At 36.8% G+C, this 16,210-nt stretch overlaps 1 protein-coding gene across 1 annotated transcript in view; it reads right to left on the reverse strand.

Moving 5' to 3' along the window:
* The window catches only part of slc16a2 (solute carrier family 16 member 2), a 55,900-nt gene that overhangs the window by 22,010 nt on the left and 17,680 nt on the right, over window positions 1–16,210 (reverse strand). Inside the window, exons 2-4 of the mRNA XM_041797169.1 lie at window positions 6,719–6,863; window positions 4,890–5,382; window positions 1,454–1,597 (exon numbers count right to left, since the gene is read on the reverse strand). Of these exons, the coding sequence (XP_041653103.1) occupies window positions 1,454–1,597; window positions 4,890–5,382; window positions 6,719–6,863 (782 nt within the window). The remainder of the gene's footprint in view (window positions 1–1,453; window positions 1,598–4,889; window positions 5,383–6,718; window positions 6,864–16,210) is intronic.

Below are 16,210 nucleotides of genomic sequence, written 5' to 3' on the forward strand. Positions count from 1 at the left end.
ACATTTTCAGAGTAAAATTTCTGAGGGTTTTAAATCTGAATTGATCAGTCTCAGCTTGACCAAGATCCCACTGCTAAATGACACAGTCAGTTAGCAACATGGGGATTTCCTTTGATGGTTTTTAGCCAATAAAGCCAATGGATTTTTATACTGGCACTCAACAGGACAAACACTAGCAGGTTTGATTTATCATGTTCACTTGAATAACTGCAGTGATCTGGCTTCCATTTACGCCAGATGTAATCTTCCCTACTCTTAAGCAGGTAGGGTTTCCTCTTCACATGAAAGCTTTCTTTATTTTATAATGGTTGAATTCTATTATGCAAAATGTGGCATTTTGATATTCTGTTTTATAATTAAAAGAAAAAAAAAGTTTTTTAATTTGTATGTATAAAAGGCTTCAATCATAATTTTAAATACATTTCAAATCATCGTTTTTTTCAGTAAACAGGTTCATTACATCTTTTCATACTGATCACAAAGTTCTTTACTAGACTGATTCAAAATAATGTCATGGCAAACAATTTTTATATCAGCCAATATAGGGGCTGTCAAATTATTACATTTTGTATTATAATAAATCTCAGAATTTCTTCATTTAATTAGGATTTATCTCATTTTTATCACATTTTAAAAACTGTTTTGCATCTTAAACAGTTTTTTTTTTTTCATTTTAGATTATTTTTACACCTTAAAGCAATTGATAATTACTGTGTGGATGCAAACCATATTTTTCATCTGAAACAAAAAAGGAATTTTGGCTTGATTAAAGATTCTGATATAAATTAAACCGTTGGTTAGGGAACTTGTTATGAATTTAAAAGGAAATAAGGGAACAGTATAGACGTAAATGTTTGCTAACACATCGAATTACTGTCTGTGAGCTTTTAAAGAAGCTTGTTTTTCTGAGTTCGCCGCACCTCTTTTCTGAATGAAGAAACAATCATGTCACTTAGGAAAAATGGGGGGAAAAACTCTCTTTCATATTAAGTTGTCCAGGAATAAATACAATATCAGACCACTACGGAATATTGAGCCAGTTCATAAAAACATAAATGTGTGATAAACATCTACGAGGTATGGCTATTAAATAATGAGACTGCACATATGACTGTGAACCATATGGTTTATCCTCATAAGTGAAGTCTCATCATTTAATAGCCATGCCACTACGGCATGACAGAAGAAAAAGAATATCTTATGGTTCGTTTCTCTTCTGTGTAACATTTGTGACTTCAGTCACAGATAATTTCTGGACTTTGTTTATAGAAATGTTATCCCTTACTATCTTAAAGATTCTGAGTTTTGTTTCTCTATTTTGTAAATTTACACCTTTATAATCTCAAAAAATTGCAGCAAAATCTTGGAAATGTAAATCTCATTTTGCGTGTATATATTTTTAGAATAGCCCTAATAGGCCAATCTAAACAAGTGGACTGTACACAATTCTCACCTGCATATAAATCTTCTTGAGACCAGGAATGTGGTCTCCAATCTTGCCAAAGGCAAGGCGCCCCAACCCAGATGAAGCTCCTATACAAACCAGGAGCACCCATTCCTTCTTGGTCTCCTTGAACTGCTTCTCGGCAAAGTTGATCTGAAACACACAGAGAGAAAACAGACACATGGCAGCATGAGGTCTTGACTGTAGAGTGATGGTTAAATAGGCTGTGTAAAAATCTCTCCAGATGCCTACAAATATTTCCCACAACCTGCTGGTGAACTTTTGCTATGTTTTTGTGCTCCATTCCTCAGACGTCAATCAACTCAGCTAGTGCGTGTGTGTTTTGGGGAGTGGAGGAATAGTTGCAAAGCTCAAGTCTTACAATAACAAAATGTCCTCATCCACAGACCTTTGTAACAGCAGGCAGGAAGACCCAACGCATATAGGCCAGACCCTCCCACTCCCCTCAGTGCTGACCCCCCCTCCTCAAAAATTCTGATCCCAAACATTAAACCTCCCTCTGAAGTCTTTTCCTGATCTTGTGAAATATTTTCTCTCCTTTGAAGGCCTCGATGTTCATCAATGGCCATAGGATAGGCATGTTTAGGGATACAGGGAGCACATACAGGAGAGGTTTCCTGAGGTGGTCAAGCCAATACAAAGGCCGGGGCTGTGTTTACATCTGGGACCGAGCCTGAAACAACAGGCCTGACGGAGGGAGGCCGGAGCTGGAACATCCGACATCTGGATGGAGGGAGATCAACTTCACAGCTCTGAGGTGCAGCTTTACACTTCATCGTCTTCCTTCACTATCTCACTATCTCACTCCAAAGTCAGCTGAAAGTCATGTGCAAATTTTTGATTATGTTCTCTTGATTTGGAATTGAATAGTTGTGAAAAGAAAAGGTAATATTTTTTTCAACAATGTTTTTGGTTGATTTTATTATGACAACGGGAACAAAAACTGTTTATTGCTTTAACTGTTTGACTGATCTGACTTTATTCATCATACAATAAATCCTGCTATGTGATTGAGAGGATTGATATCAGAAATTTAGCTGACAGGTTAAGCTAAAGCAGCAAATAAACACAAACTTATTGACATGCAAAGGAAATTTAATAAACTCACTTGAAAAATTGCCATTATATTTCTGTAGTCAAAGCTTACATGCATGGAAAGCTGTTAAAGATTTAAAACTAGCTTATTTGCTGCAGAGCCTGCACATTGATGTTGGCCGTGCATTTTTTTTGGACACTCTCTCGCCTCCAAATAGTTCAGACTGCAGCAGCAAGGCTTTTACTTGTTTTAACAGACGGCATCACATCTGCTCCAATCACAGCCTCCCTACATCAGTCTCCAATGAATTTCAGAATTAATTTGAAGACTTTCCCAGCATGAACGCCTTCCACAGCCCACAACTGAGGATCCTCAGGCAGAGGCATCTTTGCCACTCCAAAGCTGAGGTAAAATCTAAAAGAGCTCTTTGACTTTGGAACAAGCCTTCTGGCCAGAATCAGTGACATCTTTTCAGTCACTTCTTTAAACTCACGTTTATACATTTAGGTCAGTATATGTGATGTCGAACCCTTCTTTTTGCCTTTAAATGCTCTTTTACTTTTTTTTTCTTTAGTCCATTGCATTATGGATTAATGCTCTCTCCCTAATATCCTTGATTTCATTTTGGCTATAACTTATAATTGACATCTGTTTTTCCTGCTTTTATTACATTTGATATATATCCTATAACAGCATTTTTTATTCTACTGCCTAATGTTGTCACTCCATTTTTCTAATTAAAACTTTTTTAAATCTCTTTGTATTTTCCTAGCATTTTAATGCTTTTATATCAGTTTATTTAATTTATTTTATGCTTTTACCTCCCCTGTTGCATTTATTTCAGTGCAGTCACAGTTAATCCATTAATTCTTTAATAATTAAGGTCCATAATTGGTGCACTCAATTGCAATCAATCGCATGCTTTAGTGCCCCTTACAACACACTTTAGTTACACCAATGCAGCATCTCCCTGCAGCCACAGTGATGTAAAATAAGTCCACCTCTGCTCATTAGTGTCTCATTTCACTTTTAAAAACTCACAGACAGCACAGGGGAGAAGTCACTGCACATTGTGGTATCAAATGTTTACCTTTTTTACTGTTCCCTGATTTTTTTTTTTTCAATTCATAACAAGTCCCTTTTCCATGGTTAAGTTTATGTCAAAGTCTGTACCCTTTACTCGGGACAGTGCAAAAATCCAAACACAGTTTTAAATGCATAAGAGTGGAGTTTCAAAATGGGGAGATTAATCATGTTTAACTGAAAAAAATTATAAGATTAACTGCAATTGAAAAGCGCAATCATTCGACAGCCCCATTTATCTATTTTACGTTGTTTATAACTCTTTTTTTCCTATGATTATTTCTTTTTTTTACTCTTTTCACTACTTAGTATTTTATTGCTTTGACCTCCTTTAATTTATTTCATCATTTTATTGCCTTAACCTTCATTTGTTTCTTTTTTAATTTAACTTCCTTTGCTTTTACTACCTTTTTTGTTTGGTGTGTTTTCATTATATTTTTTATTTCTTTTTAATTCTATTTTATTTTCAATGTTTAAGTCATCCTACACCTTTTTACTCTTGGTCTCAAATTATAAAACTGGGTCCTTGTGTTACTATGGTTACAATATTTGGGTTAATTATACTTGTGGAGGTTTTTGTATGCTTCTTTTGTTGGGGTTTTGTTGTTGTTGTTGTTTGGCTGATTTTACTCTTAGGCTTTTTTTTTATTCTGTTTTTTTTAATGGTTAGGGTTGTTTTGTTTTGGTTTATGTCTAATGTGCTAGTATTCCAGACTTAATTATAATTCCTGCCTTTAAAGGCACAATGCAGTTAAGAAAAATGATAAAATGGTCTTCCCTAAGCCAACTCGGGGGGGGTTGCTTACAAGGATAAGCTTTGTGCCTACATATCACATTTCATCAGGAATATTTCTATTTTCTAAGGCCTATTTGTGTCATGAAGTGGGTTGTTATTTGTCTGGTCAGCTCAGTGGGATCACCTGTGACAGCACAGTGAAGTTAGATACTACGCTAGACATCAGACAACGACTACACAACTGAAAAAATGCTATGCAACCCTGTGCTATCTATAAGAGGTCAGGATTCTAACAGATTCAGATACCAAAGAAGTTATGGTATGTATTTCATAACAGGTTATATTAAGTATTATGTGGATAAAAAGAGAGCTGTTCAGTGAACACAGCCAGAAATCTGCAGACAATCTGTCATTAAAATCCATTGAGATGTACTGTAATCAAAACATATGACTAGCTCTTTAACAGTGGCCATGCTTAGCAAACTAGTATAGGGGAAAGATTTTTTTCTAAATATACAATCTTGAAGTGACTGAAGTGAAGGTTTGAGCATGCCCATTATTATTCTTACCAGATGAACATATGGCACAAAGTAGCCCAACACAGCTGTGGCTACTCCAAAGGCCCACACCCTGTACGTCACGATGTGGAAAACACGCAGGTTGAAGTACTTTCTGACCTCACTGACAACCCTGCCCCACCTGCTCCCCCCCTGGGCAGTGGCTCCTGGCTGGGTTTGGGGTTTGCCAGGCCCCATGCCGGGGGGTCCCATGCCTCCTCCGGGAGGCAGTAAAGGTTTAAACAGCAGCGCCAGCAGGGCCTGGACCAGCATGAAGAGGCTGAGGATCTGGAAGGTCCTGCTGAGGCCCAGAGGCTCCACCACCTTGTTGAGGAACACTGGAAGGCCCATGGAGAAGAGGCTGGCACCCGCCGTCACCACACCGTTGGCTAGGCCGAGGCGCTGGCGGAAGTAGTGTCCGAGGATGACCAACGAGGGCTGGAAGGCGAAGGAGGAGCCACAGCCAAACAATATACCGTAGGTGAAATAGCGGAGGCTCAGGGAGCTACAACAGAACAGAAATGTAAAAAATGTAATGCTTTGCTTATTATTCAACTGATTTATCATGAGCTATTAAAAGATTAATAGCTTTACAGAAAAGGATTTGAAGAATTTAAAGATGACAAAACATCCAAAATTTGTAATATGCAGCTGCTGTCAGAGTGAAACGTTGTACAATGATCTTAGAAGGAAGTACAGAGACCCTCTTCACATCTTTGATGAATAAGGGAGGGATTTGACTTTACAGTGATGAAATTCACCATTGAAGTCCAGGCAGTTTTTCAATAGATAAGAGACAATTAATCTTATCTGAGTGCCAATAAAGTGTGGTTATCATCATAACAAATACCAACCATTTAATTTGACAGCTTCAGTACAAATCATTTGGATGTGTTGTTTCTAATGACCAGTGTGTTTGTTCAGTTTGTAGACCAAATATCTAATTGTCCTTGTACTAACACATGACAACTGCAAGAAGAGGGTTTAATTCATCTATAAATTGCAGGAAAAGTCTGCACACTGTCTAAATTCCATGTTTTTGTGGAGGAATTTGCCTTAACTTTTGATAATCATAAACAAAAATCTGCCTAATATTAGATGTCTAAGACTTTTATTTTTGTAACCTTGATATCAAAACAGGTATTGATTTCATCACCTTTTACTTAAATATCCAATATTACCCAGTTTTAACGGAAATGGAACTTATTATCAAAATGATGGCAGTTTTATTACATACGCTGCCCTCTCTTTAGCCTTTTGCTACCTTGTCCAGCTCGAGATGATCATCGCTTGTTATCCAACTGAGTATGCTCCATATGTTGCAGACCCCTAGGTGGGTAAAAACACTACTTTTGTTTATCTGAACAACTAAATGCTGAAAGTACTTTTTGTTCTTCTGTTGTACAAAATAAAAAAACTGGAAGATGGATCATGGATTTGAAATTTTTATAACAGGAAAAAAAATCTTTTGTTGTGTGTTTCAGACAAAATTTACTTTTATCAATAAGACTTGAGGGAGGCAATGAGACTCATTACTGCCTGAATGTAAGCGATGGTATCAAAGACTTAGATTTTTTTTCATACATTGAAATGCTTGGATATTTTTCCCTGATTGTTTTAGTTTTGTTTTGTTTTTTTGCCTTGGTTGAAAGGTCAGCTGAGGACAGACAGGAAATACAGAGAGCAGTGAGAAGGGGATGATATTTAGCAAGGGGCCCAGGGTCTGGGCCTAACCCAGGCCTGCTGCTTCAAGGACTTTGGCTACATGCTCCACCTACTGAGCTAACCCAGTACTCCAGTTCTGCTTATTTAAACATCAAACAGGTGTAGCTTTGGCTTACTTTGCAAAGGATGTACTGAGCAGCCCTATAAAAGCCACCGTTGCCCCGCTGACTGCTGTCTTCCTACAGCCGAAGCGGTCCGTGAACATGCTGACCACAGGAGAGCAGAAGAAGATCATTCCCATGGCGAGGGCCCCGACCCAGGCTGCAGAGGAAAGGAGGACAAGAAGAATTAATTGTTAAAACATATGGGAGTCCTGCTTGTCAGATTTATGAGCTGAAGTGAATCTTATACATACGAGGATCAGAGTTCATGCAACACGACATATGCTGTGAGCCGTTAATAAATATATAATGGACACAGAGGAAAGAGCACTGGGCAATACAACTGAAAACAATGAAAAGGAAAGGATTCCCTTTCCTGCATGGAAACAATACACTCACACCTGTCATCATGTGTAGTATTTCAACAGTTTCAAAGCCCTTAAAAGCCTCTCCTTCATTGTATGCCACTGGAACATGTGCCTTGAGGCAGTTTTTTTTATCACTCCCTGTAACGCAGTTGAAAAGGTACATTTTTTAAAGAACACAGGGATGTAAGAATATACTCAACTCTTAATACAATACTTATCAGATTACTAGGATCAAAGTACAATTTAATCACTATGTTTTCATTTTCAAGGAACAAGTGATATCAATGATCACACTCCTGTTTCCATAGTTGTGCATAATCTAACTGTTAAATGCTCAGATGACAAAAGTCAAACTTCCTCCAGATTAATGAGATTAAGAACACCAGAGCCAGTTGAAGCCTTAAATATGGAAATAAGAAATCATAATTGGGATCAGTTGTATGTTGATAATGCAAATCTAGCATATGATGAATTTTTGTTTACAGTCTTAAAATTATACAAAAAACATTTTCCTATAAGAAAGTGCAGGATGAAAGTGAAATTTAATGACAAACCATGGATGAGGAAAGGTCTGTGGTGGGCATGTAATCAGAAAAACCAACCGTACAAGAAGTTTTACAACTGAGAACTAGGAAGAGTGAAGAAATATAAGTGTGCAAAGAACAAACTACCATGGGAGCACAAGAGGAATCCAACGGTTAAAAACTAGAGGATAGTAAAACAGTATACAAAGAACTTTGAAAGTGCTCAATCATTAACCTTGCAAAGCAGATGGATACACTGTTTCCTTGTTTCTCACTGAAACAAATCCATCTGGCGTGCCAGGTTACTCAATCATATTATTCAGAATAAAGTAATACGTACTGTAGAACTTCCATGTCATTTCATAAATAATACTAATGACATTGCTGATGATTTCAATTATTATTTTGTAGATGTTAGAGCTAATTTGACAAGAATGGTTATTGTTTCTGATGATAAGACATGTTCAATACTTTGATAAACAATAACATTAGTTTCTAAGTAAGGTAGATGAATCAGATATTATTGAAATTGTGAGATAATTGAAAAATAAAAGATCAGCCATGATGAATACAATTGACACAGTAATTATTAAGGAGGTTATTGATTATATAACTAGATCTCTCACCTGTATTTTCACAAGGGAATCTTTTCCAATAGCATGCAGTTAGCAAAGGTGATTCCAGTTTTTTGAAAAAGGAGAATAGCACTGCATGGAAAACTACCGACCAGTATCACTTCATTCACAGTTTTCTCTATTTTAGAGAAGGTGTTTGTGAAACAACTGAATCTGTTTATTTGTAAACTAATGTTAACCTGCAGAAATCCCAGACAATTATTGAGGAAATTAAAGATGTGTGGTTATGAGGATGGATATTCTTAGCTGGAAAGCTTTTTAGAAAACTGTGTATACAAATTAATGAAAGTGTGTCAGGATTTAAGAAGATTACCTGTAGAGTATCCCAGGGATCATTGATCGGTCCAAAACTGTTCATACTTTATATCAATGATATCTGCAATGAACTGATGTTTTTTAAATATGTAATATTTGCAGATGATATATATTTATTTTGCTCTGGTAAGAATTTAAAGGAACTTTTGTGTGGCGTGGAAAGGGAGCTGGTAAATCTCAAAACTCGGTGTGATGTAAAAAACTGTATTTAATTATTAAGAAAACTAAATGTATGTTTTTTGGGGATCTAAAGGAAACTGATAGTCATATTAAATAAGAAACAACCTATAAAAATACATCCAAGGGAAAATGTCAAAGTCAGTAGCAGTTCTGTATAAATCCAGAACTGCGTCAAATTATACGGCTGTGCACTTAATCTACTGCTCACCTACTATTTCTTATATGTTTGGAAATGTGGGGATCCACCTTTACGCCATAAATTTAGCCATAAATTAAATAATAAAACTGTAAAAATAAGCCATAGGTGTTATAAATAAGTTTGAATACTATGCTCACACATCTACTTTTTCTAAATTCCCATGTAATTAAATTTTACTATTTAAAACAATGCAAATAATGTTGAGAGCAAAATCAAAGACGTTCTCTGACTCACTGCAAAAGTTCTTTTTAATTCAAGAGAGTCTATATGAGAGGTGTTTGTAAGTTTAATGTACAAAAAGCAGACACAGGTATGAACAGGAGATTTGTGTTTCTGTTGCAAGTTTAACTCTGATATGAAAATAAATCTAAAAACATGTAATTTACTTTTGGTTTTCAGGAAAATGGTTTGTCAAGCCCCTATTCCTTACTAGCGTGACTGATTTATCTTTTGTTGTTTCTTTGCATTTCTTGAAGTTGGTAGCTTAAATTGATAAGAAACGAGGATAAGCTTTTATAAGCAGTGTGTTTTTTCCTGTGTCTTTCCTGTCATTACTCAACACGTCATGTAACAGACCTCGTTTAAAATGTGTATACTGTGTTTAATGTATGGAGTTTGAGTTGTTACTGAATGAAAACATTTACTACTACAGCTTATTCCTGTACAAAACTAAAAGACACTATTTAACAGCAACAACGCTACGCACAGCCTCCTGATTTGTTCCAAGTTGTATCTTAATTTCCCATGTGCTGCACGCAGCTGTAACAACACCAGATTTCTTTTTTATTCCATTTTAATTTTAACATTTTAACTTTTATTCCGTTTAAAGTTCTAGTAAAAATCAAAGGATATTGATACCTATTTTGAACCCATGTCATCTAAGTCTTCGGCACCCAATGAAACTCTCTAACGTATTACTCAAACATCGTCAAGACTGTTTTGAAATTTAGATATTGCTTTTTTTCTAAATGGCAGTGTTTGATTAAAACAATGACTGAAATCTTTTTTTGTGTTTTACTTTTTTGTTTTAAAATCTGGGGTATCAAAAAGTATCAAAGCATGTAAAACATCAAAAACCTTAGCTAGTGGTGGGCAACTAATTCATGTTTCAATTACAGTTTTGGCTTCCCAAAATTATGAAAAAAGATAATCCCAATTAAACGATGACTGTGCCACATGCTGTTACACTAATTTTGTCTGTAGGTTTTGCCATATTTGAAAAATGCATGTAATGCAGATGAGATGATGTAATCATGTTTAAAAATTCTGATTTGAATTTCAATCAAAATGTTAGTGATCATGATTTTTGCCTAACCTTAGCTGCATTTGGTCTTATTGAAGGCCATAATCAGAAGTAAATATTATGTTTAATCTTGCTGTCATGCATGCATCTGTCACATTTGCAGAGGTTGAAGTAAGAAGTTTTGTTAATATCTCTTTCTTGTGTCTCTTCCTGAGAACAGATCAGTAGATCAGAAACACTTTGTGATCAGTCATGTTGAATAAGCAGATCAAAAGTGGATCAAAAGCAGAAAATTCTGGCCTGTTGTGTAATATCCATCCAGTGTTGAACCCTAACCAGTCAGAGCGATCCAACAGGGACACTGCGTACCCTGAAGTACAAACAAACAATCGTCTGGGTCCAGTCTCCTGGGGAGCAAAGGTAGCCTTAATGTCTACTGTGATGTCTGGGATGCAGGTTACACGCCAAGAGAACCAGACCTGGGACATCAATAAACAAGTCACTTTACCAACTGATTTATCTCCTTACACACACAGACACAGAGTTCAGTGTTTAACATATAGAGCACTGTACAAACACACTCTTTGTTGTAGATGTTGACATTCTGTGCTATGTGAATATTATGATACATATTGTACGGCTGATTATGTATAGGATACGGGTGGGACTTTCCCTTCCCTTAGACTTCCTATAGTTTATTAATTCAAATGAAACAAGAGAGGGGGGATGTACTCCCACTGATATGGAACTTTTTGTACAAATTGTTCAAAGTCCAAAAAGCTGTTCAATGTTCTTTGCAAAATCCTTTTATATAACATATCAAGGCAAATATCAGACAGTATTGTATAAAGAATTGGGTATCAACAGGTACTGGTGATGCTAGGTATCATTTAGATAACTTTGTTTTTTAATCTAAAACATAAATGTAATGAAAATGCACAATAAAGAGAGGCACATCAATTCACTTGGCACTGTATTGCACTACTGACAAAGAGCTTGAATAATCCCTCTTCTAAGAGATTCTGAGGGTTTTAGACTTAATACTTGTGTGACACCTGAATCCATCTTCCACATATCTTTCACAGTCTGTTTCTGTCTCCCTGCAATCTAAAAGAAATATCTGGCTTTCATCAAAATCCTGCACTCTATTGCTAAATTTGCTTATTTTAATATTATTGTTGGGCTTTTGCCTTTAATTGATATGATAGCTGAAGACCGACAGGAAACATGAGGGGAAAAGATGTAGGTAGACATGCACCAAACCCAGGACCAGGGCGTTGCAGACTATATTCTCATTTTAATGGGCACCTGCTCTGAAAACTGAGCTAAACCGGCACCCAAGCTACCTTTGTCTTTGACAGAAACAGCCGGCTGCTATGACAGAAAATGACACCCATGAAAGAAAGGTTGACAAAATGATCAGAGCTTCAATTCTTTCCTGCATGGCTTGATCTAAAACTCCACAATCTCTGCTATGTTAGTGACTGATATCATCACAAAGAACTCCAGCTTTAAAAAAAAAATGAATCTTTAGTTTTTTTTATGATATTAATGTCTAAAATGCAAAAATGCATAGGAAATGATACTTAAATATTACCAGTGTTTGTGAAATTTGACAGTGTTTAGAAGTTTGCTGACCTGACACACCATGTAGATTGTTTCACATATTCATTGCATGGATATTTTTCATATTCATCTGGGAAATCTCCCATACAAAGTATTGAGAAAGGACAGTACTTTTAGAAACAGTTCTTGGAAGGTGACTTGGCAAACCTGCTGCCTGTTACATTCATTACAGGCCAATCTGAGCAACAAGACAAAATAATGTAGTAGGCTTGTGCAGCTCCAGTAGTAACCTGAGCTCGACAGGCAGGCCATTGGTGAACAGTGGCGCTAGTTGGTGGATAAGACTCATGCCCAGGCTGGTCAGGAGAACAGTAAAAACTTCTCTCTGCCAAGAGAAGCTTTCAATGCTGTTCTTTGCTATTTTTTACTAAATAAACATGTCCCTAAAATGGCTGCTATACTATAGCTACATTCAAGCCAACTGATACACCAGCAGCAGCCATACCAGCTCACAGCACCATTGAACCCCACTGAGTTGTAACTATAGCAAACTCATGCCAAAGCAGGTGGAGAGAAGAGCGAGAAACACCTTTTGAAAAGCTTATGAAAAGCTTTCTGTGCTGTTATGTTAGTCCAGTTCTCATAGAATTGCCACTATACTGTAGCTACATCTGAACTTAACCCTTCAGGAGCCATTGCTTTCTGTCTGTAGCACAAATAAACCTTGCCTTGCTACCACCTTGCAATGACAGACATGGACCCTGGACAGTGCATCTGCTTTGCAAAGATAAGACTTTACATTCAAATTTATTAAGTACACCTAGTCTTTCTGTTTTTGTAGAAATTATTGATGATTTCTCTCATTTTGTGCTAAAAAAGACAGTAAAAATGACCTTTCAGATACCTGGCTTTGTTGGACCAAGAGTCCACAATCCCCAAACATATTCAGCTTTCTATTTAGGACATCAACTTTAATATTATTTTTCAATTTAATTCAATTCAATTTTATATTGCATTTATTAAAGGCATCATCGAGCTGTTGGGTATTGATTAGTATTCTTGACAAAACTACCTTGGCAGATCATCATGTATAAACATGAGTAAAAAATCCTGTTATACTGTATGCATCATGTTTACTCTGCTGAATTCATGCATCATGAGGCTCTCCAGAATGGAACCAAGGCACCAACATTTGACTGCTCCCGATGGGTTTTTATACGGATGAAAAGAAACCTTTAAAAAGAGTTCTGATCTGTGCACATATCTCTCCAGTAAGACATCCTGTGCTGTGTGATAGAACATTTGCATACATGTATGGCAGTTAAGCCTTTACAGGAGAGGGTGTTAGCAGTCATTAAATTGACTACAGCAAGGGCCCTGTTCAGTGGTAGAAACCTGAAAGGACATGATCCATGAAAAAAGCTGCAGTCTCAACTGTGTTTGCATGTAGTCAGAAATAAAACATATAGCCCTATGGTTTAATAAGAAAGTTGCAAACCTCCAGACAGAACTGTTTCCACTTTGTCCAGTTTGGTCCTAAATATGATGTCCCTAGGCTGATAATTTCCCATCTGCTTAAGCACAAATTATAGTGACTGCATTTAGCCAGCTAGTCTACAGTCAAGTAAAGACATTCTGTACACCAACTTAGATCTTATTTGCAGGTTAACATCAACATTCCTGTGCACTTTTTCCTTCACTACTGTTTCCCGAGCTTCTCATATTCTCTCCTGATGATGTTTCACCATCACCTCCTTTCTCTTCTGTGTTCATTACCACAGATCTGGTTGGTTTGTCTGGACAGACCGCAAGATCTCAACTGTCATTCTCTACCACCCATTGTGTTGTCTCCAATCAAGACTTATATTCTGCTATATGCCTCCTGTTTCCACTGGAAGCCTGTGGAGTCACTAACTGTTCCCACAGATCAGGTTTAGCAGTCTGGGGTCTGCCTGCTTGTTCCATCTAGTGCTTCTACCACATGTATTTTCCCATATCCTCTTCGTACACTTAACAGTTTGTGGCTCCAGATGGAACAACACTTGCTTTGTTACTTCCTACAGTTGTGAGTCCAAGTCTTGAAACTTCTTTGTAGAATAAGGGCTTATACTGTTGTCCTCACAGACTAAGTGGCCTGTTCAAATTGGCTTTTACGGCCATCTTGGCGAAAAAACAAGGAAAGACAAAGAAAAGTATAATCCAGTGAAAGTAGCTCCAGAAAATATCAAGACAGACCGCAGCTCTCAGACACCTGCTTCTGCAGACCACCGCTGTCAGACTCCACCACTGTCAGAACAGAAATGCACCAAAAAACTTCCAAAAGCAAACCAGATTACTGTTCCGATTAGGGTAGGGTTAGTTATGGTAGGGTGGGTTAAGAACAGCCTGACAGTAAAATATATCATTTAATAAATATAAGCCTTAAGCCTTTTAAACCACTTGTAACTAACATAACTTGCAAAATCCAATTACAAAAAAGTCTACTATGGCCAACTATACAGTGACGCACCAACTAACACTAATGCAGTTAAAGCTAGCACAACTTCTTCTCAAACAGCAAATTCATTGTACAAGCAAATAATTCCACTTTTTCCTGACAAAGGTGGTGTATCACAGTGGTGGTTTTGCATCTGACAGTGGTGGTCTTCAGCCAGAGTTCTTTCAAACAAAAGGCCACTACACACTGTGTAACTAAAAGCTGCTTAGCATCAATGATGTAACATTATCTTACAATACAATCAAAACCTGCTGCAAAAATGGTCAATCTAAATCAACTGGACAAAAATACATTAAACAATACTCTTATTTTAACCAGTGAAGAGGGCTATCTGCTTTTGACTTATTTTGTTTGACATCAGGATCTGAAGAGATTGTAAGAAAAGGTATTTTTATATAGAGAATTCTTCCCTAATATCAAAAGACATCATTTGCTTTGTTAAAATGTTGATTTTAAAGGCTAAATCAAGAATAAATCGGAATCAAGCCATTGTTAGAAATAAATTACAATGCTATTACCTTTTGGGGAAAAAAATAATAATTGCAAACTAATAAAGAAGTAAATTATATAAAATGGAATTAAATTGTTCCGTGTGGGAATTGAAACCTTTAACACACTTTTGCTGTTAAATATAAAGAATAACCTTTTGTTCTGATACCCATGCTAAAATTATGGACAGACAGAGAGGGCTCAATTTATTTTTTGCAAATTCCTATTTTGTTTTTCTTTTTCATAATCTATATGCTGTATGCAAGATGACTTCTTGTTGTCTTTGTTCTCCTTTTATTACTGTTTGTCCACCTGTTGCCTGTACTTAATAACAAAATAAACATTTTAAAATGCTTAAAAGGTAACAGAGAACTATTGACTTGAGAGTATGATAGAATTCCAGTCAAAAATGAATCAAACATACAAAAACATATATATGCATATCTGCTTTTCCAGGTCCTTCTCTGAGGGATTTTACAGGATAGAGTAATGGTGGGAAAAAAAAACCTACGGGAACAAAATGGAACGGACAGCATTTTTTGAGGCCCATTATACTAGGCTAGAGGGTTATTTCCACTCTTTATACTCTCAGTCTTCCTGTAGTAGAAATTGGTTCAGAGGAAGAAAATGACTACAGCGAATGCAGCACTCTGTGATTCTGTGACAGTATAATAACTTGAGTACCAATAATACCAGCAGTGCCATAAATTTTGGTGTTGTCATGTTATGACAAATGCTTTTACTTCACTCAAGCTTTTATCCACAAGCTTTATAGACCAAACCAATGTGGGTCTCTCAGGTGCTAAAATGTACCATATACACTTCATAGTGTTGTGTAAGAAAAAATACTAAAGTATGTTGTCTACAGAAAACACTGTCCAATTTACATCAAGCAGAAAGGGGGCAAAGATAAGCCTAATTCCCGTACTCCTTCCTCTTTTTTCTGGCCTTCATTCCCAGCCTGCCCTTGGAACAAGGAAAGGTTTGTGAATAGACTGAGTGGGGTGTACTCATTATAGACCATTAGGTCTGAACACTTCCCAGCAGAAAAAAAAGAACACAATTAGACAAGATTTGTGTGTGTGCACAACATTACTGTCTGTGTGTTTACGGTGGCAGAGTGGAGGGGGCTTAACAAGCTTTCCTCTCTTTAAGTGATGCATGCAATGTGACAGCCAGAGAGACCCTATAGGAGCCATCTGTACATTGAGGGGACAAACTTGTTGAATGAGGGAAACAATGCTGGAGGCTTTTGAATGTCCTCAGAGACCTTAGCTTGGATCAGGAATACAGGGCAAGCATACTCTACTGAGATTTGTGAACTAAATACATTTTCTGTCTGTTGTGTCTTCTATAGATACAGTCAGTCCAAATACATTAAGAGTGGTCTACAAAGATAGCAAAGCTGAATAAAGCTGCAAGCAACGGAATTCTTGTTTTCCACTGTTGTGCAATGGTGCTTCTTCATTGATTTAACATGGTTGTGAAGGG

The sequence above is a fragment of the Cheilinus undulatus genome, linkage group 10, assembly GCF_018320785.1.
Source record: "Cheilinus undulatus linkage group 10, ASM1832078v1, whole genome shotgun sequence".
Taxonomy (NCBI): domain Eukaryota; kingdom Metazoa; phylum Chordata; class Actinopteri; order Labriformes; family Labridae; genus Cheilinus; species Cheilinus undulatus.